This window comes from Dryobates pubescens (genome assembly GCF_014839835.1).
Source record: "Dryobates pubescens isolate bDryPub1 chromosome Z unlocalized genomic scaffold, bDryPub1.pri SUPER_Z_unloc_1, whole genome shotgun sequence".
NCBI classification, from domain to species: Eukaryota; Metazoa; Chordata; class Aves; order Piciformes; family Picidae; genus Dryobates; species Dryobates pubescens.
Window position 1 is genome coordinate 423868 of NW_026530690.1, and position 26334 is coordinate 450201.

At 66.8% G+C, this 26334-nt stretch overlaps 1 protein-coding gene across 1 annotated transcript; it reads right to left on the reverse strand.

Moving 5' to 3' along the window:
- Nucleotides 1-497: 497 nt before the first annotated feature.
- On the reverse strand, nt 498-25947 carry WDR7 (WD repeat domain 7). The gene is made up of 28 exons (XM_054179287.1): nt 25861-25947; nt 23307-23470; nt 22665-22774; nt 22081-22159; nt 21636-21810; nt 21367-21443; nt 20572-20691; nt 18919-19064; nt 17873-17975; nt 17634-17775; nt 16892-17134; nt 15979-16199; nt 14902-15097; nt 14450-14664; nt 12475-13229; nt 11818-11906; nt 9708-9788; nt 7399-7517; nt 7007-7130; nt 6382-6495; nt 5991-6212; nt 5247-5433; nt 4707-4824; nt 3663-3812; nt 3457-3539; nt 3177-3276; nt 2408-2512; nt 498-701 (listed from the first exon to the last, which is right to left on the reverse strand). The coding sequence occupies exons 2-28, from the start codon at nt 23463-23465 to the stop codon at nt 498-500; spliced, it is 4437 nt and encodes a 1478-aa protein (XP_054035262.1). The 5' UTR covers nt 23466-23470; nt 25861-25947.
- Nucleotides 25948-26334: the final 387 nt, after the last annotated feature.

Below are 26334 nucleotides of genomic sequence, written 5' to 3' on the forward strand. Positions count from 1 at the left end.
CCAGGGCAGGGTGCCAGGGGGTGCCCAGGGCAGGGTGCCAGGGGGTGCCCAGGGCTGGGTGCCAGGGGGTGCCCAGGGCAGGGTGCCAGGGGGTGCCCAGGGCGGGGTGCCAGGGGGTGCCCAGGGCGGGGTGCGCAGGGCTGGGTGCCAGGGGGTGCGCAGGGCGGGGTGCCAGGGGGTGCGCAGGGCAGGGTGCCAGGGGGTGCGCAGGGCAGGGTGCCAGGGGGGGCCCAGGGCAGGGTGCCAGGGGGTGCCCAGGGCTGGGTGCCAGGGGGGGCCCAGGGCGGGGTGCCAGGGGGTGCGCAGGGCAGGGTGCCAGGGGGTGCCCAGGGCGGGGTGCCAGGGGGTGCCCAGGGCTGGGTGCCAGGGGGTGCGCAGGGCAGGGTGCCAGGGGGTGTGCAGGGCAGGGTGCCAGGGGGTGCCCAGGGCGGGGTGCCAGGGGGTGCGCAGGGCAGGGTGCCAGGGGGGCCCAGGGCGGGGTGCCAGGGGGTGCCCACCTAGAGGACGAAGCGGTGCTCCCTGCCGTCGTGCGCCATGAGGATGAGGTTGCGGTTGGAGGTCCAGATGAGGCGTGCCAGGCGCAGGGCCGCCTGGGGGCCGGGCGAGGCCAGCGGCACAGGGGGCACCTGGTAGGTCTTGACGCAGCGCAGCTGCGGCGCCGAGTTCAGCATGCCGATGGTGCCCAGCAGCGAGGTGTTCATCTGCGGGGGGCACGGCCAGCCTGGCACCCCTGGCACACGGGGCTGGGCGAGCCGGGGCGGCGCCGGGCTGGGCAGCGGCACCCAGCGTGGGCACCGGGACCCGGCGTGGGCAGCGGCACCCAGCGTGGGCACCGGGACCCGGCGTGGGCACCGGGACCCAGCGTGGGCAGCGGCACCCAGCGTGGGCAGCAGGACCCAGCGTGGGCAGCGGCACCCAGCGTGGGCACCGGGACCCAGCGTGGGCAGCAGGACCCAGCGTGGGCACCGGGACCCAGCGTGGGCACCGGGACCCAGCGTGGGCAGCGGGACCCAGAGTGGGCACCGGGACCCAGCGTGGGCAGCGGGACCCAGCGTGGGCAGCGGCACCCAGCGTGGGCACCGGGACCCAGCGTGGGCACCGGGACCCAGCGTGGGCACCGGGACCCAGCGTGGGCAGCGGGACCCAGAGTGGGCACCGGGACCCAGCGTGGGCAGCGGGACCCAGCGTGGGCAGCGGCACCCAGCGTGGGCACCGGGACCCAGCGTGGGCAGCGGCACCCAGCGTGGGCAGCAGGACCCAGCGTGGGCACCGGGACCCAGCGTGGGCACCGGGACCCAGCGTGGGCAGTGGCACCCAGCGTGGGCAGCAGGACCCAGCGTGGGCAGCGGCACCCAGCGTGGGCACCGGGACCCAGCGTGGGCAGCGGCACCCAGCGTGGGCAGCGGGACCCGGCGTGGGCACCGGGACCCAGTGTGGGCAGCGGGACCCAGCGTGGGCACCGGGACCCGGCGTGGGCACCGGGACCCAGCGTGGGCACCGGGACCCAGCGTGGGCAGCGGCACCCAGCGTGGGCAGCGGGACCCGGCGTGGGCACCGGGACCCAGCGTGGGCACCGGGACCCAGCGTGGGCACCGGGACCCAGCGTGGGCAGCGGCACCCAGCGTGGGCAGCGGGACCCAGTGTGGGTTCGGCTGGACTCAGTGCCCTGAAGCTGGCTGGGTGAGGGCCAAGCTGTGCCTGCAGTGCCCGCAGGTGCCCGTGGCAGGGCAGGGCTGGGCAGGGCAGGGCTGGGCAGGGCAGGGCAGGGCAGTGCTGGGCAGGGCTGGGCAGGGCAGGGCAGGGCAGGGCAGGGCAGGGCTGGGCAGGGCTGGGCAGGGCAGGGCTGGGCAGGGCTGGGCAGGGCAGGGCTGGGCAGGGCTGGGCTGGGCAGGGCTGGGCAGGGCAGGGCTGGGCAGGGCTGGGCAGGGCTGGGCAGGGCAGGGCAGGGCTGGGCAGGGCTGGGCAGGGCAGGGCTGGGCAGGGCAGGGCAGGGCTGGGCTGGGCAGGGCTGGGCAGGGCAGGGCTGGGCAGGGCAGGGCAGGGCTGGGCAGGGCTGGGCAGGGCAGGGCTGGGCAGGGCAGGGCAGGGCAGGGCAGGGCAGGGCAGGGCAGGGCTGGGCAGGGCAGGGCAGGGCAGGGCTGGGCAGGGCTGGGCAGGGCAGGGCAGGGCTGGGCAGGGCTGGGCTGGGCAGGGCTGGGCAGGGCTGGGCTGGGCAGGGCAGGGCTGGGCAGGGCAGGGCTGGGCAGGGCTGGGCAGGGCAGTGCTGGGCAGGGCAGGGCAGGGCAGGGCAGGGCAGGGCAGGGCAGGGCAGGGCAGGGCTGGGCAGGGCAGGGCAGGGCTGGGCAGGGCAGGGCAGGGCAGGGCAGGGCTGGGCAGGGCAGGGCAGGGCTGGGCAGGGCAGGCTCACCTGCCAGAAGCAGAGGTGGCTGTCGGCGTTGGAGTAGGTGGCCAGGTAGCGGCCGTCGGGCGCGAAGGCCACCGCCGTGATGGGACCCTTGTGGCCGTGGATGGTCTGCGGGGCACAGAGGGGGAGGAGGTTGCCAGCACCTCCTGCACCCCTCCCTGGCACGGGTGTCCTCTCCCTGCACCCCTCCCTGGCACGGGTGACCTCTCCCTGCACCCCTCCCTGGCACGGGTGTCCTCTCCCTGCACCCCTCCCTGGCACGGGTGTCCTCTCCCTGCACCCCTCCCTGGCACGGGTGTCCTCTCCCTGCACCCCTCCCTGGCACGGGTGACCTCTCCCTGCACCCCTCCCTGGCACGGGTGTCCTCTCCCTGCACCCCTCCCTGGCACGGGTGTCCTCTCCCTGCACCCCTCCCTGGCACGGGTGACCTCTCCCTGCACCCCTCCCTGGCACGGGTGTCCTCTCCCTGCACCCCTCCCTGGCACGGGTGTCCTCTCCCTGCACCCCTCCCTGGCACGGGTGACCTCTCCCTGCACCCCTCCCTGGCACGGGTGTCCTCTCCCTGCACCCCTCCCTGGCACGGGTGTCCTCTCCCTGCACCCCTCCCTGGCACGGGTGACCTCTCCCTGCTCACAGGCTGCACCAGCCCAGCTGCAGCAGCTCCGGCCCCAGGAGGAGCTTAAGGAGGATCTCCAGCCCCAAGGTGGAGGTCCCTGTCCGGGAGGATGTCCAGGGCCCCCCGAGGAGCAGCAGGTGGCAGCGGTGCCCTCACCTGGCACTTGCCAGTCCGGATGTCGTAGAGAGCCACCGAGCCCTGGCGAGCGCCCACGGCGATGCGGTGACTCCTCTCGTAGTAGCTGACCATGTAGAACCTGGGGACAGCACGGCCCTGCTGACCACCCAGTGCCTCCACGGCCACCCAGCCACAGAGAAGACCTCTGAGATGACCACGTCCCACCGGCAACCCAGCGCCACCCTGGCCCCAGCTCCGCCGCCGGGGCGCGGCAGCAGCTCTCCCGGCGGCCCCAGGCGCGGCAGTCTGCGGAGCTGACCTGCAGATGGCCGGGAAGCACTCCTGGAGCCCTTTCTTCTTCACCAGAGAGCCCTCCAGGCAGTACATGATGATGTCCATCACCTGCCGAGAGAGACCCGCGGCGGCTGGGACGCCAGGCTCACGGGGCGGGAGGTGAGGGTGCCCCAGGGTGGAGCTGGGCACCCCCAGCTCCTGCCCGCGCCGCAGGCGGGGGCCCAGCCTCACCTCCACCAGCAGGTCCACCACGTCCGTGGGCATCTTCTCGATGAGGATCTCGATCACCCTGAGGATCTCTCCCTTGGCCCTGGCCAGGGTGGTGGTGTGGATGTTCTGCTGGGACTGGGTGTTGGCCGCCAGCGCCGTGTGCCGGTGCACCTGCGCGAGACCGGGGCCGGCAGCCCGCCGCTCGGCCTCCTCCCAGGGCAGTGCAGCCCGGCCCGGCCCGGCCCAGCCCAGCCCGGCCCGGCCCGGCCCGGCCCAGCCCAGCCCAGCCCAGCCCGGCCCAGCCCGGCCCAGCCTGGCCCATCCCAGCCCAGGGCAGTGCGGCCCGGCCCAGCCCGGCCCAGCCCAGCCCGGCCCAGCCCGGCCCAGCCCGGCCCAGCCCGGCCCGGCCCAGCCCGGCCCAGCCCGGCCCAGCCCAGCCCATCCCAGCCCGGCCCGGCCCGGCCCAGCCCAGCCCGGCCCAGCCCGGCCCGGCCCATCCCAGCCCGGCCCAGCCCGGCCCGGCCCATCCTAGCCCAGCCCAACCCAGCCCGGCCCAACCCAGCCCGGCCCAGCCCAGCCCGGCCCGGCCCGGCCCGGCCCAGCCCGGCCCGGCCCAGCCCTGCCCAGCCCGGCCCGGCCCAGCCCAGCCCATCCCATCCCATCCCAGCCCAGCCCGGCCCAGCCCGGCCCGGCCCGGCCCGGCCCAGCCCGGCCCATCCCATCCCATCCCAGCCCAGCCCGGCCCAGCCCAGCCCGGCCCAGCCCGGCCCATCCCATCCCATCCCAGCCCAGCCCGGCCCGGCCCGGCCCGGCCCATCCCATCCTATCCCATCCCATCCCAGCCCAGCCCATCCCAACCCAGCCCATCCCAACCCAGCCCATCCCAGCCCATCCTATCCCATCCCCAATGGATGCCCTCTGAAGGTCCTTCCAACCCAACCAAACCCAAGCCAAGCCAAGCCAAGCCAAGCCAACCCCACCCCAGCCCACGTCCCCCAGATGCCCTCTGGTGGCCCTCCCAAGCCCAGCCCGCTGCCCAGGTGCCCGCGGGTGGCCCCTGCCGACCTCCCTGGCGATGGTGGTGATGAAGGCCGGGGGCCGGGCGGTGGCGATGAGGGCCAGGGCGTGGCGGGCGGAGCGGGCGGAGTCGGCGGCCGGGCTCAGGGGCAGGCCCAGGGGGATGCTGCCAGGGCAGGAGGAGCAGGAGGTTTGTGCCAGCCTCCAGGAGGAGCAGCAGAGGGCATGGGGTGAGGGTGGCTCAGCCACGGGGGGCACAGGGAGAGGGCAAGAGTGGGGCGGAGGGGCAGCTGGGTGGGCACTCAGGGGGGCGGAGGGGACAGCTGCTGGGTCAGGGGAGACAAGCAGGTGGTCAGAGGCGGCACCCAGGTGCCAGTGGCACCAGCTGGTTGGTCAGAGGGGGTATCTAGATGGGCACAGGTGGCACCTAGGTGGCATAAGTGCCAGCTGGTGGGTCAGAGGGGACACCTCTCTGGTCAGAGGAGCCAGCTGGTACCAGCTGGTCGGTGCAAGGGGGTACCGAGGTGGGCAGAGGCGGCACCTAGGTGGGCAGAGGCGGTGCCCAGGCGGGCCAGAGGTGGCACCTACTTGGCCAGGTGCTTGTCAGCCTCGGCACAGAGCTCCAGCAGCCCCATGAGCACGGCAGAGACGTCCATGTAGGGCTCCCAGACGGTGAAGCCTCTGCCCACCAGGTCGATGGCAGCGCGCCGCAGGGTGCTGTGGGCGGGCAGCCTGGCACTGGGCGGCTGCAGCAGCAGGAACGTCAGCGCCTTGCCTGCAGGGCACACACAGAGGGGGCACAGCTCGCAGCGGGCACAAAGGGCACCTGCTGGGCACCAAGGGCTCTTTGTGGCTGTGAGGACCTCAGAAGGGGCAACATCAGGGGCGGCAAGGGCACCTTGTGGGCACTGAGGGGACCCCCTGGGCACCAAGGAGATCTCATGGGCATGGAGACCTCCTCGTGGGCAAGGGGAACTCATGGGCACCAAGGGGTCCTCATGGGCATGGAGACCTCCTCGTGGGCACCAAGGGGACCTCATGAGCAAGGTGCCCAGCAAGGAGAAGCTGGGCCCAGCAAGCTGGCTGACACCAGAAGCTCAGGAGAAGCTTGGCAGACATCGGGGGGGAAGAAAGAGAAGGACTCCTCTGGAGCTTAGAGCTGAAGAAAGAGGCTGAGGAGAAGGTTGGTTGCCACCAGAACTTCTTCTCTGGGCTTCAAAATCCCAACCCTTCGTCTTCCCCAGGGAAAGGCCATTTGGGATGGAGCTCAGGACCCTTTCTTCCCCAGCCCACCCCCCAGGCGGGAGGTCCACATCCTCCCCGGTTACTCACAGGTGTGCCTGGCCAGGGAGTAGTTGGATCCTCCACTGGTCAAACCAAAGCCCTCTGGGACCTGGCTGGAGCTCCTTGGCCTGGTGAGGAGCTTGGGAGGTTCAATCTCAGCTCCAAACTCTGCCCCAATCACCCCCAGCAGGACGATGGCCGTGGCCTGCTTCCGCCGCTCCTCGTAGGAGGTGGAGACCTTCTTCAGCTGGGGGAGGGCTGAGAGACAACCTGGGAGGAGGTGGAAAGGAGGAGAGGTGAGGAGAGACCTCAGCAGGGCTGGGAGCAGGTTGTGAGGTTCTTCAGGGTCACAGGATCAGGGAATGGGTCGGGCTGGAAGGGACCTTCGAGGCCATGGAATCACGGAGTGGGGTGGAAGGGAGCTGCCCCTGCTCCTCACCTGCTGCCATCTCATCATCCCCCAGGTCGTGTTCCTCTTCCTGGCACTTCCCTTCTGTGCCCAGGGACTCCGGGCTGGCAGTGCCAGGCTGGGCGGCCTCCGCGCTGACCCCGGCTGCAAGGGGCAAGGAGAAGGACACCCAAAGGGCAGGGATTTGCCACCAGCTTCCTCTATTTCTCTTTCCTTCATTCCCCCCCCTCTATTTCCCCCTACTTCCTTCCTTCCCCCCTCTATTTTCCCTATTTCCCTCTTTTTTCCTCTATTTTCCCTATTCCCATCTTTTTTCCCCTCTATTTCCCCCATTTCCTTCTTTCCCCCTCTATTTTCCCTATTCCCATCTTTTTTCTCTCTATTTTCCTTATTTCCTTCTTTTTTCCCTCTATTTTCCCTATTTCCTTCTTTCCCCCTCTATTTCCTTCTTTCCCCCCCTGTTTTCCCCATCTCTTTCTCTTTTCTTCCTCTCTTTTCCCCCTGTTTCCTTCCTTTCCGCTCTGTTTTGCCCGGTGCTGGGGTGCCGGGGGTGCCGGGGGTGCTGGGGGTGCCGGGGGTGCCAGGGGTGCCATGGGTGCTGGGGGTGCCAGCAGTGCCAGGGGTGCCAGCGGTGCCAGGGGTGCCAGGGGCTCACGGGAGATGACGGTGTCCATGCAGTGGGGCAGGTACGGTGCCCAGGCGTCGATGGTCTCCTTGCGCCCTGCCTGCTCGATCCTCCGCAGCTCGGCCAGCAGCAGGGCCTGGGCAGCTTCCCGCACCTGCCCAGGGCCAAAGGACCAAAGGAGAGACCTTCAGAAGAGCTTCCTCCTGCTCCCTTTCCCAGCCCTCTCCACCTCAAGCACAGGGAAACCCAATCTAGACTTGATCATTTGGTCACCACCCGGGGAGGGCAACTCCGAATCCCCCGCTGCCCCCCGGAGCTCCTCTCTCCCCCAGCTCCCCAGGGGGCTGCTCCATCTTTAGCCTCTCAGGGCCCAACCCTGCTGCCTGGGAGCAGGCAGCCCCCCCCAGCAGCCCCAGGGTGACCTCCAGGCAGCGGTCCTGCCACCGCCGAGCCAGCATCTCCAGCAGGGGAGGTCGGAACTTCTCCAGCCCCAGCAGGTCAGGCAGCATCACGCAGTGCATGGCAGCGAGCTGGCTCCAGCCTGGGCACACACAGGGGGGAAGGGAGGCAAAGGTCAGAAAGCAGCCACCTGAAGGGGACAAAGCCGCACCGTGGGCAGGGCAGATCCGGGGTGGCCCTTAGGGAGGAGGGGGCAGAGGGAAAAGAGCTGCCCCAGGCTGGCAGCCGCCGCAGCGTCGAGCCCCTGCTGCGGGGGCAGCAAAGCTGCAGCCCAGGCTGGGCCCAGCTGCGGCCCCCGAGCTCAGGGCAGCTTGGATGAGGGCAAAAAGGGACTAGGCGAAGGACTTGGGCCAACATGGGGCTAAGCTGGGCCCTGTTTAACCTTGCAGCCTTAAAAACACCATCCAGGTCCTTGCTGGATACAGGAAAGGGTCCTAAAAGCAGGATTTGGGGCCAGTATGGGGCCAGTTTGGGGTCAATTTGGGGCCTACTTAACCTTGCAGCCTTAAAACCCCCCTCAAGAGCCTCACTAAATACAGAAAAGGGGCCTAAAAGAAGGGGGTTTGGCCAATTTTTGCCCTACTTAAGCCTGCAGCCTTTAGAACACCCTCAACATCCTCACTAAACACAGAAAAATGTCCTAAAAGAGGGCTTTTTAGCCAATTTGGGGCGAATTTAGTGCCAATTTGGGGCCTATTTGCCTTGCAGCCTTAAATTGACCCTCAAGATCCTCACCAAGTACAGAAAAGGGTCCTGTAAAAGGATTTTTGGCCAACTTTGGGCCTATTTAGCCTTGCAGCCTTACAATCCCCCTCATGATCCTCACTAAATATAGAAAAAGGTCCTAAAAGGAGGATTTTTGGCCAATTTTGGACCTATTTTTGGTCTACTTAGACTCACAGCCTTAAAACCCCCCTCAAGATCCTCACTACATACAGAAAAGGGTCCCAAAAGAAGGACTTTTGGCCAATTTGGGGCCAATTTTGGGCCTACTTAACCCTGCAGCCTTTAGAACATCCTCAAGCTCCTCACTAAATACAGGAAAAGGTCCTAAAAGGTGGATTTTTAGCCAATTTTGGGCCTATTTAGCCTTGCAGCCATAAAATCCCTCTCAAGATCCTCACTAAATATAGAAAAAGGTCCTAAAAGGAGCACTTTTGGCCAATGTTGGACCTATGTTGGGCATACTTAGCCTTGCAGCCTGAAAATCCCCCTCAAGATCCTCACTACATACAGACAAGGGTCCCAAAAGAAGGATTTTTGACCAATTTTGGACCTGTTTTGGGTCCTACTGAGCCTTGCAGCCTTAAACTGACCCTCAAGAGGCTCACTGAATACAGAAAAGGCTCCTAAAAGAAGGGCTTTTGGCCAATTTTGGGCCAATTTTGGACCTATTTAACCTTGCAGCCTGAAAGTCCCCCTCAGGATCCTCAGCACATACAGAAAAGGGTCCTAAAAAATGGATATTTATCCCATTTTTGGCCAATTTTGGGCCTATTTTGGGCCTATTTAGCCTCACAGCCTTAAAATCCCCCTCAAGATCCTCACTACATACAGAAAGAGGTACTAAGAGAAGGATTTTTGGCCAATTTGGGGCCAATTTTGGGCCTACTTAACCCTGCAGCCTTTAGAACACCCTCACCATCCTCACTAAATACAGAAAAAGGTCCCCAAAAGGTGGATTTTTAGCCAATTTGGGGCCAATTTTGGGCCTATTTGCCTTGAAGCCTTAAAATCCCCCCTCAAGATCCTCATTAAATACAGAAAAGGGCCATAACAAATATTTTTGGCCACTTTTGGACCTATTTTTGGCCAATTTAGCCTTGCAGTCTTAAATTGACCCTCAAGATCCTCACTAAATACAGAAAATGCCCTAAAAGGAGGATTTGGGGCCAATTTTGGACCTATTTTGGGCCTATTTAGCCTTGCAGCTCTAAAACCCCCTTCAAGATCCTCCCTACACACAGAAACAGGTCCTAAAAGAAGGATTTGGGGCCAGTTTGGGGGCAATTTGGGGCCGTTTTTAGACTGCCTATTGACCTATTCTTGTCCTCTTTAACCCCAGCTCCACACCAGCTCCAAAGCAGATGCCCAAGGTGAGCTTGGAGCCAGCAGCTGGGAGCTGGCTTGCTGCCCAACCTGCTCCCCACAACCCTTCCTCCTTGCCTCTCGCTGTGGCTTGGTTTTGGGGGGCAAACTAAACCCCCCCCCAGAGAGGTCAACTTGAAGTCCAAGGCCAAAGAGGTAGAAAGAAAGGGAGGGAAGCAAATACCTTCATTGACTAAGAAACAGGGATGGAAAGGAGGAGCAGAGTCAGAGCCACCTTCAGTGCTAGAAGGAACAGCAGCAGCAGCTTGCAGAAGAGAAGGAGGAGAGAGAGACAACAAAAAAAAATCAAAAGACAAAATAAAAAGAGAGAGGAGAAGGAGGAGAGAAACTCCTGAGCCCCAGAGAGAGGAAACTCAGCCCCAGAGGAGAGGGAGGAGAGAAACTCCTGAGCCCCAGAGAGAGGAAACTCAGCCCCAGAGGAGAGGGAGGAGAGAAACTCCTGAGCCCCAGAGAGAGGAAACTCAGCCCCAGAGGAGAGGGAGGAGAGAAACTCCTGAGCCCCAGAGAGAGGAAACTCAGCCCCAGAGGAGAGGGAGGAGAGAAACTCCTGAGCCCCAGAGAGGAAACTCCTCAGCCCCAGAGGAGAGGGAGGAGAGAAACTCCTGAGCCCCAGAGAGAGGAAACTCAGCCCCAGAGGAGAGGGAGGAGAGAAACTCCTGAGCCCCAGAGAGAGGAAACTCAGCCCCAGAGAGAGGAAACTCAGCCCCAGAGGAGAGGAAACTCAGCCCCAGAGGAGAGGGAGGAGAGAAACTCCTGAGCCCCAGAGAGGAAACTCAGCCCCAGAGGAGAGGGAGGAGAGAAACTCCTGAGCCCCAGAGAGAGGAAACTCAGCCCCAGAGAGAGGAAACTCAGCCCCAGAGGAGAGGAAACTCAGCCCCAGAGGAGAGGGAGGAGAGAAACTCCTGAGCCCCAGAGAGGAAACTCAGCCCCAGAGGAGAGGGAGGAGAGAAACTCCTGAGCCCCAGAGAGAGGAAACTCAGCCCCAGAGGAGAGGGAGGAGAGAAACTCCTGAGCCCCAGAGAGAGGAAACTCAGCCCCAGAGGAGAGGGAGGAGAGAAACTCCTGAGCCCCAGAGAGAGGAAACTCCTCAGCCCCAGAGGAAAGGGAGGAGAGAAACTCCTGAGCCCCAGAAGTAGTGGCACTAAGGGCTGGGAACCCAAAGCTGGAGGAAGGTGGTGATGAGGAAGTGAAAAACCAAAGCTAGGCTGGAGGAGGAGCCAGCAGAAGACAGAGAGCTGGAGAGGGACAGGGAGGCACCAGCAGAGCCACCTGTTTGAGACTCAGCTTAAATGGGCACCAGTTTGAGCCCCTGTTTTAAACCTAGTTTGATTTCTCATCTATTTTAAACCCAGCTTGGCTTCCAAGTTTAACCCCAGCTTGGCCCCAATTTTAACCCCATTTAAGCCCACCTTGGTCCCAACTTTAACCCCAGCCTGACCCCCAATCTTCACCCCAGCTTGGCCTCAATCTGAACTCCAGCACTTCTGCTTCTTCTCCCCACCTTTAGGCCAGGTCTGCATCTCCCCCTGCCCCTTCCTACCCCTTCCACCCCAGGCCTGTCCCGTCTGTCACCCTGCTGCCCACCTCCTTCCCACACACAAACACTTTAAGCCTGGCCTAAAGCCCCCTGCCAGGAGCAGCATCACCCCTGGGTGCCAAAGGAGCAGAGCCAAGCCGGACTGAAGCCTTTCTGCTCCCCCCAGCAGCCCAGAAACAGCTTCCCAGCTCCTCCTGGATGGAGCTGAGGAGCTCAGCACTGCCTCCAGAGCCCCCAGCAGATGTCCTGCAGCAGCAGCAGCTCCCAACTTTAATCCTTTCCTCCTTTTGTGCAGCCCAACAATGGCTCCAAGCTCCTGAGCCATTGTCTCCTGCTGCCTGCTTGCTCCTTTGGGCACCCCCCCGGGGGGGACATCTGCACTCACAGCTGCTTTGCTCACTGCTGCTGGCACAGGGGACAGGGCCAGAGGGCACTGGGGGGCAGCTCAGCCTCCTGGAGGGGAAGGGAAGCTGCTTGGTGGAGCAGAAAGACTGGGGGGGGAAACACAACCCCCAGAAAAAGCCTCCTTGGACCCTAAAAGTCCAGCCCTGGAACCCCAAAAGTCTCCCCCTGGAGCCTAAGGTCTCTCCCTGGTGCCTTAAAGTCTCTCCCTGGAATTCAAGAGTCTCCCTGGAGCTTAAAAGCTTCTCCCTGGAGGCAAAAAAGGTCTCCCCCTGCCTGCTGTCCAAGTTCTCCTCCAGCCCAGTCCAGCCCAGCCCAGCCCAGCCCTTGGTACCTTGCTTGATCTGGCCTTGGGCTGTGGGGCTGGAGAGGGCAGCAGCAGCCTTCACCTTGGCCATCTCCGGAGTGCCTGGGCGGGGAGGCCTGGAGGGGAGGCAGAAGGGGAGGGGAAAGAAGGAATGGACTTGGGACCACCTAGGGCCTGAGGGGTTTCACCCCCATGGACCACATCAAAGCCCCTGGGGGAGAGACCAGGGGAGGAGCTGGGGGCCCAGGTGGGGATGTGGGGGCCCAAGGGAGGAGCTGGGGGCCCAGGTGGGGATGTGGGGGCCCAAGGGAGGAGCTGGGGGCCCAGGTGGGGATGTGGGGGCCCAAGGGAGGAGCTGGGGGCCCAGGTGGGGATGTGGGGGCCCAAGGGAGGAGTTGGGGGCCCAGGTGGGGATGTGGGGGCCCAAGGGAGGAGCTGGGGGCCCAGGTGGGGATGTGGGGGCCCAAGGGAGGAGCTGGGGGCCCAGGTAGGGATGTGGGGGCCCAAGGGAGGAGCTGGGGGCCCAGGTGGGGATGTGGGGGCCCAAGGGAGGAGCTGGGGGCCCAGGTGGGGATGTGGGGGCCCAAGGGAGGAGTTGGGGGCCCAAGGGAGGAGCTGGGGGCCCAAGGGAGGAGCTGGGGGCCCAAGGGAGGCGCTGGGGGCCCAAGGGAGGCGCTGCCCTACCTGCTGGGCCCTTTCTTCATGTGGTCTCCGATGAAGGTGGCGTTGGTCATGCTCATGAGGGTGTTGGCCAGGGAGATGACAGAGAGCAGGTGCTGGGTGGTGACGGCCCTGGACACGCTGTAGGTGCCCTTGCCCAGCCCCTCGGCGCCCCCCGGCGGGCCCTCGGGCGGCCTCTCGCCCAGCGGCTGGTTGTAGCCGGGGAGCATGAGGGACATGTGGCCGCCCCTGGAGAGCAGCCCGAAGGAGACGGCGCAGTGGGGTCTGAGCATGCCCAGCCGCTCCAGGCAGAGCCGGTCCAGGCCGGGGTTGAGGCCCCAGGCGTGCAGGCAGCTCATGAAGAGCTTGGCGGTGTCCATGGTCAGGTTGTACTCCAGCAGGGTCAGCGGCTTGGATTTGCTGGCGCGGTACTCGGGGTCTCCGTCCTCCCTCCTCCGCCTCGAGGCCTCCTCCTCCTCCTCTTCCTCGTCCAGGAGGTGCTCCTTGATGTTCTCCTTGATGGTCTCCTTCACCTGCTGGAAGAGGACGGCCGCCCTCTTGCCGGCCAGGAAGGAGCCGCCCCGCTCGGCGGCGCCGGGAGGCTTCTGCAGGCCCTCGGGGGAGGCCGGGGCGGCGCTGGGCCGGGAGGCCTCCTCGGCCAGCAGCTGGACGATCAGCGCCTCCACGTCGAAGAAGAGCACGTGCAGGTCGGGGTCGCTGGCGTGGGTCTTCAGGCCTTGCACCACCAGCGAGTCGTGAGAGTACTTGGGCAGGCTGCCCTGGGGAGGAGGCAGGGCGGAGGGGAGGGCGAGCTTGGCACGGGCTGGCAGGGGGCTGCCGACCCGCGCCAGGACGCGGCACCCCGGAGACCCTGCCGAGCCCAGCCCTGGCCCTGGGGCTCCAGCCCGGCCCTGGCCCTGGGGCTCCCTCCCAGCCCAGCCCTGGGGCTCCCTCCCAGCCCGGCCCTGGGGCTCCAGCCCAGCCCGGCCCTGGGGCTCCCTCCCAGCCTGGCCCTGGGGCTCCAGCCCAGCCCGGCCCTGGGGCTCCAGCCCAGCCCGGCCCTGGGGCTCCAGCCCAGCCCGGCCCTGGGGCTCCCTCCCAGCCTGGCCCTGGGGCTCCCTCCCAGCCCTGGCCCTGGGGCTCCCTCCCAGCCCAGCCCTGGGGCTCCCTCCCAGCCCGGCCCTGGCCCTGGGGCTCCCTCCCAGCCCGGCCCTGGCCCTGGGGCTCCCTCCCAGCCCGGCCCTGGCCCTGGGGCTCCCTCCCAGCCCGGCCCTGGGGCTCCCTCCCAGCCCAGCCCTGGGGCTCCCTCCCAGCCCGGCCCTGGGGCTCCCTCCCAGCCCAGCCCTGGGGCTCCCTCCCAGCCCAGCCCTGGGGCTCCCTCCCAGCCCGGCCCTGGGGCTCCCTCCCAGCCCGGCCCTGGCCCTGAGGCTCCCTCCCAGCCTGGCCCTGAGGCTCCCTCCCAGCCCGGCCCTGGGGCTCCCTCCCAGCCCTGGCCCTGGGGCTCCCTCCCAGCCCGGCCCTGGGGCTCCCTCCCAGCCCGGCCCTGGGGCTCCAGCCCAGCCCGGCCCTGGGGCTCCCTCCCAGCCCGGCCCTGGCCCTGGGGCTCCCTCCCAGCCCGGCCCTGGCCCTGAGGCTCCCTCCCAGCCCAGCCCTGGCCCTGGGGCTCCCTCCCAGCCCTGGCCCTGGGGCTCCCTCCCAGCCCGGCCCTGGCCCTGGGGCTCCCTCCCAGCCCAGCCCTGGGGCTCCCTCCCAGCCCGGCCCTGGCCCTGAGGCTCCCTCCCAGCCCGGCCCTGGCCCTGAGGCTCCCTCCCAGCCCATCCCACGGCCCTGGGGCTCCCTCCCAGCCCATCCCACGGCCCTGGGGCTCCCTCCCAGCCCATCCCACGGCCCTGAGGCTCCCTTCCAACCCAACCTTCAGAGCCCTTCAGGTGAGGAGCATTTGGTGGCCACCACCAAGGGGGCTCCAGCCCCCAGCCCAGCCCCCCCCCCCCCCCCCCACCTTGTCAGAGGCTTCAGAAGCCAGCAGGTTAGTGGCCAGGGTCTGGAGCTTCTGGTGGGCGACGTTCTTGAGGGCGGCCAGGCTGCGCCGGGTCATGGCCTGCTTCAGGTTGACCGCGGGGTGGCTGAGGGCGTCCACGGCGGCCGGCACCGCCTCGTCGCAGGCGCTCAGGATCTCCACCGCCGTGATGCCCATCACACAGCGGTCCAGGGCACCTGGCGGGGGCAGGAGCCGCCCACGAGCCCTCAGCGGGCCTCCAGCGGCCAGGGGCCCCAAGCCAGGCGCCCAGAGAGCGCCCAGAGAACGCCCAGAGCCCAGCTGGGCAACCCAGAAGAGACTCGAGACCCCCAAGCAAGACCCCCAAGCCAGCCCCCAGGGCCTCCAGCCAGCCACTCAGGCCAGCAGGCAAGGCCCAGCGAAGCACGCCCGCGGCCCCAGGGCAGGCAGCTCACCGGTGTCCATCTGCCAGACGTAGACAGAGCCATCTGAGCAGCCCACCACCAGGTAGTCGTCAGAAGGCCTCCACTTGATGACCTGGATGGGGAAGAGGTGGCGGGACGCCAGCATGATGCACTTCTTCTCCCGCAGGCTCAGCAGCGCCACCGAGTGGTCACTGGCCACGGAGCAGATGCAGTGCTGCACTCGGGCCTGAGGGCAGGAGGAGAAGAAAGGGCTCTGAGGACGACCTCTGCGCGGTTGGGTTCAGGTCAGGATGAGGGAAGCATGGAATGGGTTGGGCTGGAAGGGAGCTGGAAGGGCATGGAATGGGGTGGGATGGAAGGGACCTTCAAGAGCACCCAGTTCCAACCCCAGCCATGGGCAGGGACACCTCCACCAGCCCAGATAGATCAAGGCCTCATCCAAGATGGCCTTAAACACCTTTAGGGGTGGAGGATCCAGGATGTCCCTGGAGAAGCAGGGAGAGAGAAGGAGAGGAGGAGAAGAAGGGGGGAAAGGGAAGAGAAGGGAAGGGGGGAAAGGGAAGAGAAGGGAAGGGGGGAAAGGGAAGAGAAGGGAAGGGGGGAAAGGGAAGAGAAGGGAAGGGGGGAAAGGGAAGAGAAGGGAGGGGGGAAAGGGGAAGAGAAGGGAAGGGGGGAAAGGGGAAGAGAAGGGCAGGGGGGAAAGGGGAAGAGAAGGGAAGGGGGGAAAGGGACGTGAAGGGAAGGGGGGAAAGGGAAGAGAAGGGAAGGGGGGAAGCCCAGGGGGAAGCCCAGGGGGAAAGGGAAGAGAAGGGAAGGGGGAAAAGGGAAGAGAAGGGAAGGGGGGAAAGGGAAGAGAAGGGAAGGGGGAAAAGGGAAGAGAAGGGAAGGGGGAAAAGGGAAGAGAAGGGAAGGGGGGAAAGGGAAGAGAAGGGAAGGGGGGAAGCCCAGGGGGAAGCCCAGGGGCAAAGGGAAGAGAAGGGAAGGGGGGAAAGGGAAGAGAAGGGAAGGGGGGAAAGGGAAGAGAAGGGAAGGGGGGAAAGGGAAGGGCAGGGCAAGGGAGAGCGGCGTCCCTGCGGCGGGGCCGCCCCCGGGGCGGGCCCCACTCACGCTGCAGCTGTCGGGGGGCACCAGCAGCTGGGTGACCTCCCCCCCGTGCACGCAGAAGCTGTGCTTGAGCTCCCCGGAGAAGATGTCCCAGAGGATGACGGAGAAGTCCACCCCGCCCGAGAGCAGCAGGCGCTGGTCGTAGCGAGCCGCCACCTGGTGCGGGTACAGCAGGCAGGTGACCTTGTTCCGGTGGCCTCGCAGCGTGCGGTGCGGCGGCCAGCCTGCAGGGGGCGACAGAGCGCCGGCACGTCAGCTGTGGCGCGGGGGGAAGAGGGCACAGAGGAGAGGAGGGGTGCAGGGGGAGGGGGCAGGAGGGGGCAGGGGGAGCAGAGGGGAAAAGGGGACAGGAGCAAGATAGAAATAGGGAAGGCTGGGAAGAGTGGGGTGGAAAAGGAGGGGAAAAGGGGGGGACAGGAATGGAGGGGGAGAGGGGGAGGGGGGACAGGAATGGAGGGGGAGAGTGGGACAGGAATGGAGGGGGAGAGTGGGACAGGAATGGAGGGGGAGAGGGGGAGGGGGGACAGGAATGGAGGGGGAGAGTGGGACAGGAATGGAGGGGGAGAGTGGGACAGGAATGGAGGGGGAGAGTGGGACAGGAATGGAGGGGGAGAGGGGGACAGGAAAGGAGGGGGAGAGGGGGACAGGAAAGGAGGGGGAGAGGGGGACAGGCAAGGAGGGGGACAGGGGGACAGGCAAGGAGGGGGACAGGGGGACAGGCAAGGAGGGGGACAGGGAGCCAGGTAATAGAATAGGATAGAGTAGAATTAACCAGGTTGGAAAAGACCTTGGAGATCACCAAACCCAACCTCTCACCCAGCACCATCTGAGCAAGCAGGTAAGGGACAGGGAGGCAGCAGAGGGGCAGAGCAGGGCCCGAGGGCCGGGCCGGGGGGCTGGGGGCCGGCAGGGTCACCTCTGCGCAGCGTGTGCTCCCCCCGCAGCAGCTGCACGATGGCCGTCTGGGTGGCAGGGACGATGACGACGCTGCCGTCGTGGCGGCCGCACACCAGCCGCCCGTGCGCCGGGATGTAGACGCTGGCCGTGACCTGCAGCGGCTCCGCAGCGCCCCCTGCCGTGCTCAGCTGGTCAATGATCCCCGCCGGCCGCAGCCCGTCGAACGCCTCCTGCAGCGACAGCGACCTGCTGCTGGGCAGCCCTGCGGCACACAGAGACCAGGTGGCAGGGGGGAAGGCGGCGGGAGGGAGCTGCAAGGCCATGGAAGGGGTTGGAAGGGAGCTGCAAGGCCATGGAAGGGGTTGGCAGGGAGCTGCAAGGCCATGGAGTCATGGAATGGAATGGATTGGAAGGGAGCTGCAAGGCCATGGAGTCATGGAATGGAATGGATTGGAAGGGAGCTGCAAGGCCATGGAGTCATGGAATGGGATGGCAGAGAGCTGCAAGGCCATGGAAGGGGTTGGAAGGGAGCTGCAAGGCCATGGAGTCATGGAATGGGTTGGCAGGGAGCTGCAAGGCCATGGAAGGGGTTGGAAGGGAGCTGCAAGGCCATGGAGTCGTGGAATGGGTTGGATTGGAAGGGAGCTGCAAGGCCATGGAAGGGGTTGGGGTGGAAGGGAGCTCCCAGAGCACAGGCTCCTAGGTCGGGTTGGCAGGGAGCTGCAGGGGGCCAGGCCCCAGTCCCTGGGGACCATCCCTACCTGTAGCAGGCTCCTGCCGCTCCAGAGCCTCAGGCACGCTCCAGATGCTCAGCCTGCCCGAGGAGTCTCCCTGCAGCAGCAGCTGGCAGGGCAGAGCCCTCTGCCCGTGGAAGAATCGAGTCACGGGGGGGCAGATCAGCAGCTGGCAGGGAGAGAGGAAGGGCTGGTGAGGGAGGGGAGGAGGGAAGGGGAAAGGGGGGGGGGTGGCAGGGCAGCCCCAGCAGCGCCCCCTCTGTCACCTGCTCGTGTGCCCTGTCCAGCACGCTGGAGAGCAGCGGCGGGATCGGGCTCTCCAGGGCCTTCCCCACGTCCCGGCGGAAGGAGTCGCTGGCCGGCAGGCAGCTGGCGGGGAGCAGGCAGCAGATCCTGCACCCAGCGCAGCCCTGCCTCGGGGCAGGAGCAGACCCCAGCCCCACGGCGCCGCGGAGCAGGCAGCAGATCCTGCACCCAGCGCAGCCCTGCCTCGGGGCAGGAGCAGACCCCGGCCCCACGGCGCCACGGGGCCGGGAGCAGGCAGCAGATCCTGCACCCAGCGCAGCCCTGCCTCGGGGCAGGAGGAGACCCCAGCCCCACGGCACCGCGGAGCAGGCAGCAGGTCCTGCACCCAGCGCAGCCCTGCCTCGGGGCAGGAGGAGACCCCAGCCCCACGGCGCCGCGGAGCAGGCAGCAGATCCTGCACCCAGCGCAGCCCTGCCTCGGGGCAGGAGCAGACCCCAGCCCCACGGCGCCACGGGGCCGGGAGCAGGCAGCAGATCCTGCACCCAGCGCAGCCCTGCCTCGGGGCAGGAGGAGACCCCGGCCCCACGGCACCGCGGAGCAGGCAGCAGATCCTGCACCCAGCGCAGCCCTGCCTCGGGGCAGGAGGAGACCCCGGCCCCACGGCGCCGCGGAGCAGGCAGCAGATCCTGCACCCAGCGCAGCCCTGCCTCGGGGCAGGAGGAGACCCCGGCCCCACGGCACCGCGGAGCAGGCAGCAGATCCTGCACCCAGCGCAGCCCTGCCTCGGGGCAGGAGCAGACCCCAGCCCCACGGCGCCACGGGGCCGGGAGCAGGCAGCAGATCCTGCACCCAGCGCAGCCCTGCCTCGGGGCAGGAGCAGACCCCAGCCCCACGGGGCCGGGAGCAGGCAGCAGATCCTGCACCCAGCGCAGCCCTGCCTCGGGGCAGGAGCAGACCCCGGCCCGGCAGGGCCGGCACGGGGCCGGGAGGGGCCTCCAAAGCAGACGGCCAGGGCTCCAACAGGGCTCCAGGGGGCTGGGAAGGGCTCGGGGGGGCTGGGCCTTACCTGGCTGGTAACTTGTAGATGAAGCTCTGGCCGTCCTCGGTCCACACAATCACTTTGTCAGCGGCCACAAAGTCCCCCCCTGTCCAGCTCTGGCTGCCCTCACTTGGGACTGAGCACAGCAGGGAATAGTCCCCAGCATCAAAGACCTGCAGGGGAGCAGGGAAGGGTGAGAGGGGCTGGGGAGAGGGCAACTCCAAGAGGAGTTGGGAAGGGGAACTCAAAGGGCTTGGGGAAGCAGCTCCAAGGGCTGGGGAAGGAGCTCCAAGGGCTGGGGAAGCAGCTCCAAGGGCTGGGGAAGCAGCTCCAAGGGCTGGGGAAGCAGCTCCAAGGGCTGGGGAAGCAGCTCCAAGGGCTGGGGAAGGAGCTCCAAGGGCTGGGGAAGGAGCTCCAAGGGCTGGGGAAGCAGCTCCAAGGGCTTGGGGAAGGAGCTCCAAGGGCTGGGGAAGCAGCTCCAAGGGCTGGGGAAGCAGCTCCAAGGGCTGGGGAAGCAGCTCCAAGGGCTGGGGAAGGAGCTCCAAGGGCTGGGGAAGGAGCTCCAAGGGCTGGGGAAGCAGCTCCAAGGGCTGGGGAAGCAGCTCCAAGGGCTGGGGAAGCAGCTCCAAGGGCTGGGGAAGGAGCTCCAAGGGCTGGGGAAGGAGCTCCAAGGGCTTGGGGAAGCAGCTCCAAGGGCAGGGGAAGCAGCTCCAAGGGCAGGGGAAGCAGCTCCAAGGGCTGGGGAAGGAGCTCCAAGGGCAGGGGAAGCAGCTCCAAGGGCTTGGGGAAGCAGCTCCAAGGGCAGGGGAAGCAGCTCCAAGGGCAGGGGAAGCAGCTCCAAGGGCTGGGGAAGCAGCTCCAAGGGCTGGGGAAGCAGCTCCAAGGGCTGGGGAAGCAGCTCCAAGGGCTTGGGGAAGCAGCTCCAAGGGCTTGGGGAAGCAGCTCCAAGGGCTGGGGAAGGAGCTCCAAGGGCAGGGGAAGGAGCTCCAAGGGCTGGGGAAGGAGCTCCAAGGGCAGGGGAAGCAGCTCCAAGGGCTGGGGAAGGAGCTCCAAGGGCAGGGGAAGCAGCTCCAAGGGCTGGGGAAGCAGCTCCAAGGGCTTGGGGAAGCAGCTCCAAGGGCTGGGGAAGGAGCTCCAAGGGCAGGGGAAGGAGCTCCAAGGGCTGGGGAAGGAGCTCCAAGGGCAGGGGAAGCAGCTCCAAGGGCAGGGGAAGCAGCTCCAAGGGCAGGGGAAGCAGCTCCAAGGGCTGGGGAAGCAGCTCCAAGGGCTGGGGAAGCAGCTCCAAGGGCTTGGGGAAGGAGCTCCAAGGGCAGGGGAAGCAGCTCCAAGGGCTGGGGAAGCAGCTCCAAGGGCTGGGGAAGCAGCTCCAAGGGCTGGGGAAGCAGCTCCAAGGGCTGGGGAAGCAGCTCCAAGGGCTGGGGAAGCAGCTCCAAGGGCTGGGGAAGCAGCTCCAAGGGCTGGGGAAGGAGCTCCAAGGGCTGGGGAAGGAGCTCCAAGGGCAGGGGAAGCAGCTCCAAGGGCAGGGGAAGCAGCTCCAAGGGCTGGGGAAGCAGCTCCAAGGGCAGGGGAAGCAGCTCCAAGGGCAGGGGAAGCAGCTCCAAGGGCAGGGGTAGGAACATCAAAGGCTGACTGTGCTGCCTGCAGCCCCATGGGGAGGCTTGGAGCAGGCTCTGGCCTCACCCTCCAGTACTTGGAGCAGACGAGGAGCAGCGAGCGCTGGGTGAAGGAGCAGAAGGAGATGCTCTGGCAGTTCTGGCAGTAGATGGGCTTGGACTCCTCCTCAAAGACTGGGCTGGGCTCCTAAAGCACACCCCAGAGCCTCACTGCTCAGGGCCCTGGGCTTCAGTGCAGAGCCTCCAGCTCAGCTCAGAGGCATTCAGCCCCTGGGTGCCGCAGGGTTGGAACCAGAGGAGCTCTGAGGTCTGACCCAACCCAGTGCAGGATCCAGGAGCTTGAAGGTCCCTCCCAGCCCATCCCATGCCCTGCAGGCCCCTGCCAGCCCACCCATGCCCTGCAGGCCCCTACCAGCCCATCCATGCCCTGCAGGCCCCTGCCAGCCCATCCATGCCCTGCCAGCCCATCCATGCCCTGCCAGCCCATCCATGCCCTGCAGGCCCCTACCAGCCCATCCATGCCCTGCAGGCCCCTGCCAGCCCATCCATGCCCTGCAGGCCCCTGCCAGCCCATCCATGCCCTGCCAGCCCATCCATGCCCTACAGGCCCCTGCCAGCCCATCCATGCCCTGCAGGCCCCTGCCAGCCCATCCATGCCCTGCAGGCCCCTGCCAGCCCATCCATGCCCTGCAGGCCCCTGCCAGCCCATCCATGCCCTGCCAGCCCATCCATGCCCTGCCAGCCCAGCCATGCCCTGCAGGCCCCTGCCAGCCCAGCCATGCCCTGCAGGCCCCTGCCAGCCCATCCATGCCCTGCCAGCCCATCCATGCCCTGCAGGCCCCTCAGCCCAAGCCTTGCTCACCTGCAGTCGGTTAGCTTCCGAGGTGAGGATCCAGACCTTCAGGATGCCAGTCACAGACACTGCCACCACGGTGTCCTCTGGGGGACACAGACGTGGTGAGCACAAGGAGAGCACCAGGAGCCAGGGGGTGCATGAGAAATCTCTTCAGCCAGAGGCAAAGCTCTCCAGGAGCTGCCTTCCACCTCCCTCCCCAGGTTCCTCGAGAGGTTGAGAAGGGTTTTGCCCCCTCCCAGAAGGAGCCTGCAGCAGCCCCAGAGCTGCTTAACTACCTTGTGTCCTGCTGGACTTGATGATGGTCATGGAGCTGATCCAGTCAGGAGAGATCTTGGACACCAGAGAGTAGAGAACTTCCAGGCTGCTGGCATCCAGCACCAGGATCTCTGGGTAGTGGCCGTGGCACAGCAGCCTCCCCTCCCACTGGCTGCCAGCTGCCAGCTGGTAGAACTGCAAGCAGGGGGCACCCCTTAAGCACCCCCTTTAAAGCCCCCCCTTTAAGCCCCCCGTTACCTCCCCCCCTTCCCACCCCCAGAGTAAGCTGCCCAGGGCTGTGCCTCAGGCCCCATCCCTGGAGCCCTTCCAGGGCCCCCTTGGGGCTCTGCTTGGTGATGCCCTCGGTGGGGGTGGCCAAGATGACCTCAGGAGGTCCTTGCTGCCCCCTGAGGGTCACCTGCTGCCCCCTGGGAAGCCTTCTGAAGCCCTCCCCCCAGGGCTGACCTGGATGCCAGTGTGGGTGCAGGCCAGCTTGGTGAACTCCAGGCACCTGCCATCGCTGATGTCCCACAGGCACATCTCCCTGGCACACCAAAGGAAGCAGCTCAGGGCCTCCAAGGGCCTCAGGACTTGAGGAGCACCAAGACAGTGACAGCTCAGAGGGCATCTGGGAGTCTCACTCATGCCTTGGAGGCATGGGGGGGGCTGGAGGGGGTCCAGAGGGCCCTGGGGGGGGCTGGAGGGGATCTAGAGGGCCATGGGGGGGGCTGGAGGGGGTCCAGAGGGCCATGGGGGGGGCTGGAGGGGGTCCAGAGGGCCACGGGGGGGGCTGGAGGGGATCTAGAGGGCCATGGGGGGGGCTGGAGGGGATCTAGAGGGCCATGGGGGGGGCTGGAGGGGATCTAGAGGGCCATGGGGTGGGCTGGAGGGGGTCCAGAGGGCCATGGGGGGGGCTGGAGGGGGTCCAGAGGGCCATGGGGGGGGCTGGAGGGGGTCCAGAGGGCGATGGGGGGCTGGAGGGGGTCCAGAGGGCCATGGGGATGGCTGAGGGGGGTCCAGAGGGCCGGGGGGGGGCCGGGGGCTCTCACCCGCTCTCGGCGGCGCTCACCACCTGCTGCCTCTCAGCGCTGCAGCAGGAGGCCTGGGCCAGGCAGGTGACTGAGGCTGTGTGACCGAAGAGCAGCGCCCGGGGCTGGAGCTGCCGGCAGGCGAGGGACGCGCTCGTTAGCGCCGCCACCGGCGCCACGCCGGCACCGCAGGCAGCGGGGGCCTGGGCGCCGAGAGAGGGGAAGGGGGGACGGGGAGGAGAGCAAGGGGGGAAGGGGGGGAGAGAAGGGGGGGAGAGGAGAAGGGGGGGAGAGGAGAAGGGGGGAAGGAGAAGGGGGAGAGGAGAAGGGGGGGGAGGAGAAGGGGGGGGGAGGAGAAGGGGGAGAGGGGCAGGCAGGTGTTGAGAGGGCAGGCAGGGCAGGGGCAGGCAGGGCAGGGGCAGGCAGGGCAGGCAGGGCAGGCAGGGGAAGCAGGGGCAGGCAGGGGCAGGCAGGGCAGGCAGGGCAGGCAGGGGCAGGCAGGGCAGGGCAGGGCAGGGCAGGCAGGGCAGGGCAGGCAGGGCAGGGGCAGGCAGGGCAGGGCAGGCAGGGCAGGGCAGGGCAGGGCAGGGCAGGCAGGGGCAGGCAGGGCAGGCAGGGGCATGCAGGGCAGGGGCAGGCAGGGCAGGGGCAGGCAGGGCTGACCTGCAGGCCAGGGCCAAGGTCCCAGAGGCAGATCTGGCCGTCGTGGCAGCCGGTGACCACCACCGAGGCCTCCTCCAGCAGCAGCAGGCTGGAGATGCAGTGGGTGGGGGCTCGGCGCCCCCACAGCACGATGGGCAGCACCAGGCTGTTCCCTGCCATCCTGCCTGCCAGCAGGGGGGAAAGGTGCTTGACCCCACCCCACTGCTGGCCCCGAGGCTGCCTCCCAGCCCAGCCCACCCCAGGTTCCTGCCCCCCACCCAGGAGCCCCACCGAGGAGCTCCTCGGCGTGCTGGGCACCCAGGAGATGGAGAAAGCCTCCTGTGGCCCGAGGCCAAGGCTGGCTCAGAGCCTGGCTCAGAGCCTGGCTCAGAGCCACCACAGCGTCAGGGAACAGAACTCCCCCGCAGCAGAAGGGCTCCAGCTGGAGCCACCCAAACCGGCCCGGAGAAGGCAAAGCAGCCCCAGGGCCACGGCCAGGCTGGAGGAGGGCAGCTGAGGGACCTTGGGCAGCCTGGAGGGGGCTGAGGGAAGACCTTCTGAGCCTTGGAGCTCTGCTTGGAGGCCTTCAATGGAGCCCTGCAGCTCCTCTCCTTTCCACTTCCATCCCCTCCTCTCTTCCATCCCCTCCTCACTTCCACTTCCATCCCCTCCTCACTTCCATCCTCTCCTCCCTTCCATCCTCTCCTCCCTTCCATCCTCTCCTCTCTTCCATCCTCTCCTCCCTTCCATCCTCTCCTCCCTTCCATCCTCTCCTCTCTTCCATCCCCTCCTCACTTCCATCCTCTCCTCTCTTCCATCCTCTCCTCCCTTCCATCCTCTCCTCCCTTCCATCCTCTCCTCTCTTCCATCCTCTCCTCCCTTCCACTTCCATCCTCTCCTCACTTCCATCCTCTCCTCACTTCCATCCCCTCCTCACTTCCATCCCCTCCTCTCTTCCATCTCCTCCTCACTTCCACTTCCATCCTCTCCTCTCTTCCATCCTCTCCTCCCTTCCATCCTCTCCTCCCTTCCATCCTCTCCTCTCTTCCATCCTCTCCTCACTTCCATCCCCTCCTCACTTCCATCCCCTCCTCACTTCCATCCCCTCCTCACTTCCATCCCCTCCTCTCTTCCATCCCCTCCTCTCTTCCATCCCCTCCTCTCTTCCACTTCCATCCTCTCCTCACTTCCATCCTCTCCTCACTTCCATCCCCTCCTCACTTCCATCCCCTCCTCACTTCCATCCCCTCCTCTCTTCCATCCCCTCCTCTCTTCCACTTCCATCCTCTCCTCACTTCCATCCTCTCCTCACTTCCATCCCCTCCTCACTTCCATCCTCTCCTCTCTTCCATCCCCTCCTCACTTCCATCCCCTCCTCACTTCCATCCTCTCCTCACTTCCATCCCCTCCTCACTTCCATCCTCTCCTCACTTCCATCCTCTCCTCTCTTCCATCCCCTCCTCTCTTCCATCCCCTCCTCACTTCCATCCCCTCCTCTCTTCCATCCCCTCCTCACTTCCACTTCCATCCTCTCCTCACTTCCATCCCCTCCTCTCTTCCATCCCCTCCTCACTTCCACTTCCATCCTCTCCTCACTTCCATCCCCTCCTCCCTTCCATCCCCTCCTCACTTCCATCCCCTCCTCTCTTCCATCCTCTCCTCCCTTCCATCCTCTCCTCCCTTCCATCCTCTCCTCCCTTCCATCCTCTCCTCCACTTCCATCCTCTCCTCCCTTCCATCCTCTCCTCCCTTCCATCCTCTCCTCCCTTCCATCCTCTCCTCCCTTCCATCCTCTCCTCACTTCCATCCTCTCCTCCCTTCCATCCTCTCCTCCCTTCCATCCTCTCCTCCACTTCCATCCTCTCCTCTCTTCCATCCTCTCCTCACTTCCCTTCAGCCCTCTCCACTTTTGCCCTCCCCTCCTCCAACCCCCCCGGGGCTGTCAGCAGGGCAGAGCTGACCTCAGCTGGGACTGAACTCCTCTTGGGCGCCCAACTGGAGCCGGGGGCAGGAGATTCCAACCCAGGAGTTAGCCAGGGCCCAGCCTCCTGCCCCAGCTGCTCCAGGACTAACCAAAGCTCCGCTCCTGACCTTTTGGCCCCAGGGATTCCCAACCTGCTGTGCTCAACCCTCCGGCACCCTCCCGACCCCCCCCCGAGCCCCTGGAGAGCCAGCCCCCGGCCTCCATGCCACATCCAAGCCACCCCCGGGCCCCGCTTTGAGCCTTCGTCGGCACCCGAAGGCCGCTGAGGAGCTGTCCGGGAGGCTCGGCAGCCTTCCCCGAGCCCCGTGAGAGCCACCCCCGGTGCCGCCGCTGCCGGTTCCGTGCCTGGCTGCCTCCTCCCGGGGCACAACATCCTCGCTGCTCCTCTCCCCGCTACCGCCACCCCCGCACCCCGGGGACTCTCCGCCGCCCCCGGGGCAGCCTCCGCCGCCTCCCGCACAATCTCGCGGCCTTCACCGGGGCCTCCGGTAGCTCCCCGGGGCCGGCACCGAGCCCCGCTAAGCACCGACACCGCCGATCCGTCCTGCGGGAAGGCCGCCCGGAGGCTGCCGGTAGGCGGTGAGCGCTCACCTGTGCCCGGCGGGCTGCTGGGGGGCGCTGGGAGGGAGGCTGCCGGGGCGCGGAGCGGCGCCGCCGCCGTCGCTCGCCCGCAGCCGGTGCGGGCAGCAGCTGACAGGCGGCTGTCGTAAAGCCGCCGCGCCTGGCGGCAGCCCGCGCCTGGGGCTCCTGGCGTAAAGCCGCCGCGCCTGACGGCAGCCCGCGCCGGCCGCCGTCGCCATGGAAACCGAGCGTCTTCCCCCCCCCGCCAAGCCCTCCTCCCCGCCCAGTCCCTGCGGCGGCGGCGGGAAGCGGCCCAAGGTGGGAGGTGCTCCGGGGCGGGGGGCGGCCGGCAGGGGTGGGGCGAGCGCCGCTGGGCGTCAGGGCCGGGGCTGGCGGAGCGGGAGCCGCTCGCTGCCAGCCTGCGGAGCGGTTTGGGCTTAGCTGAGGGAAAGGCCTGGAGCGCACCCCGGCGCCGTTAGGCCTAGCGGAGCGGGGAAGCCGGCA

What these genes read in the sequence shown, in the direction of transcription:
- WDR7 (XM_054179287.1), bottom strand. Translation starts at nt 23,465, where the DNA reads ATGGCAGGGAACAGCCTGGTGCTGCCCATCGTGCTGTGGGGGCGCCGA. An exon ending in CAAGTCCAGCAGGACACAAG is followed by an intron (nt 21,444 to 21,635) that starts GTAGTTAAGCAG and finishes TGTGTCCCCCAG; the next exon opens with AGGACACCGTGGTGGCAGTG. An exon ending in ATCTACAAGTTACCAGCCAG is followed by an intron (nt 17,976 to 18,918) that starts GTAAGGCCCAGC and finishes GCTCCCCGCCAG; the next exon opens with CTGCCTGCCGGCCAGCGACT.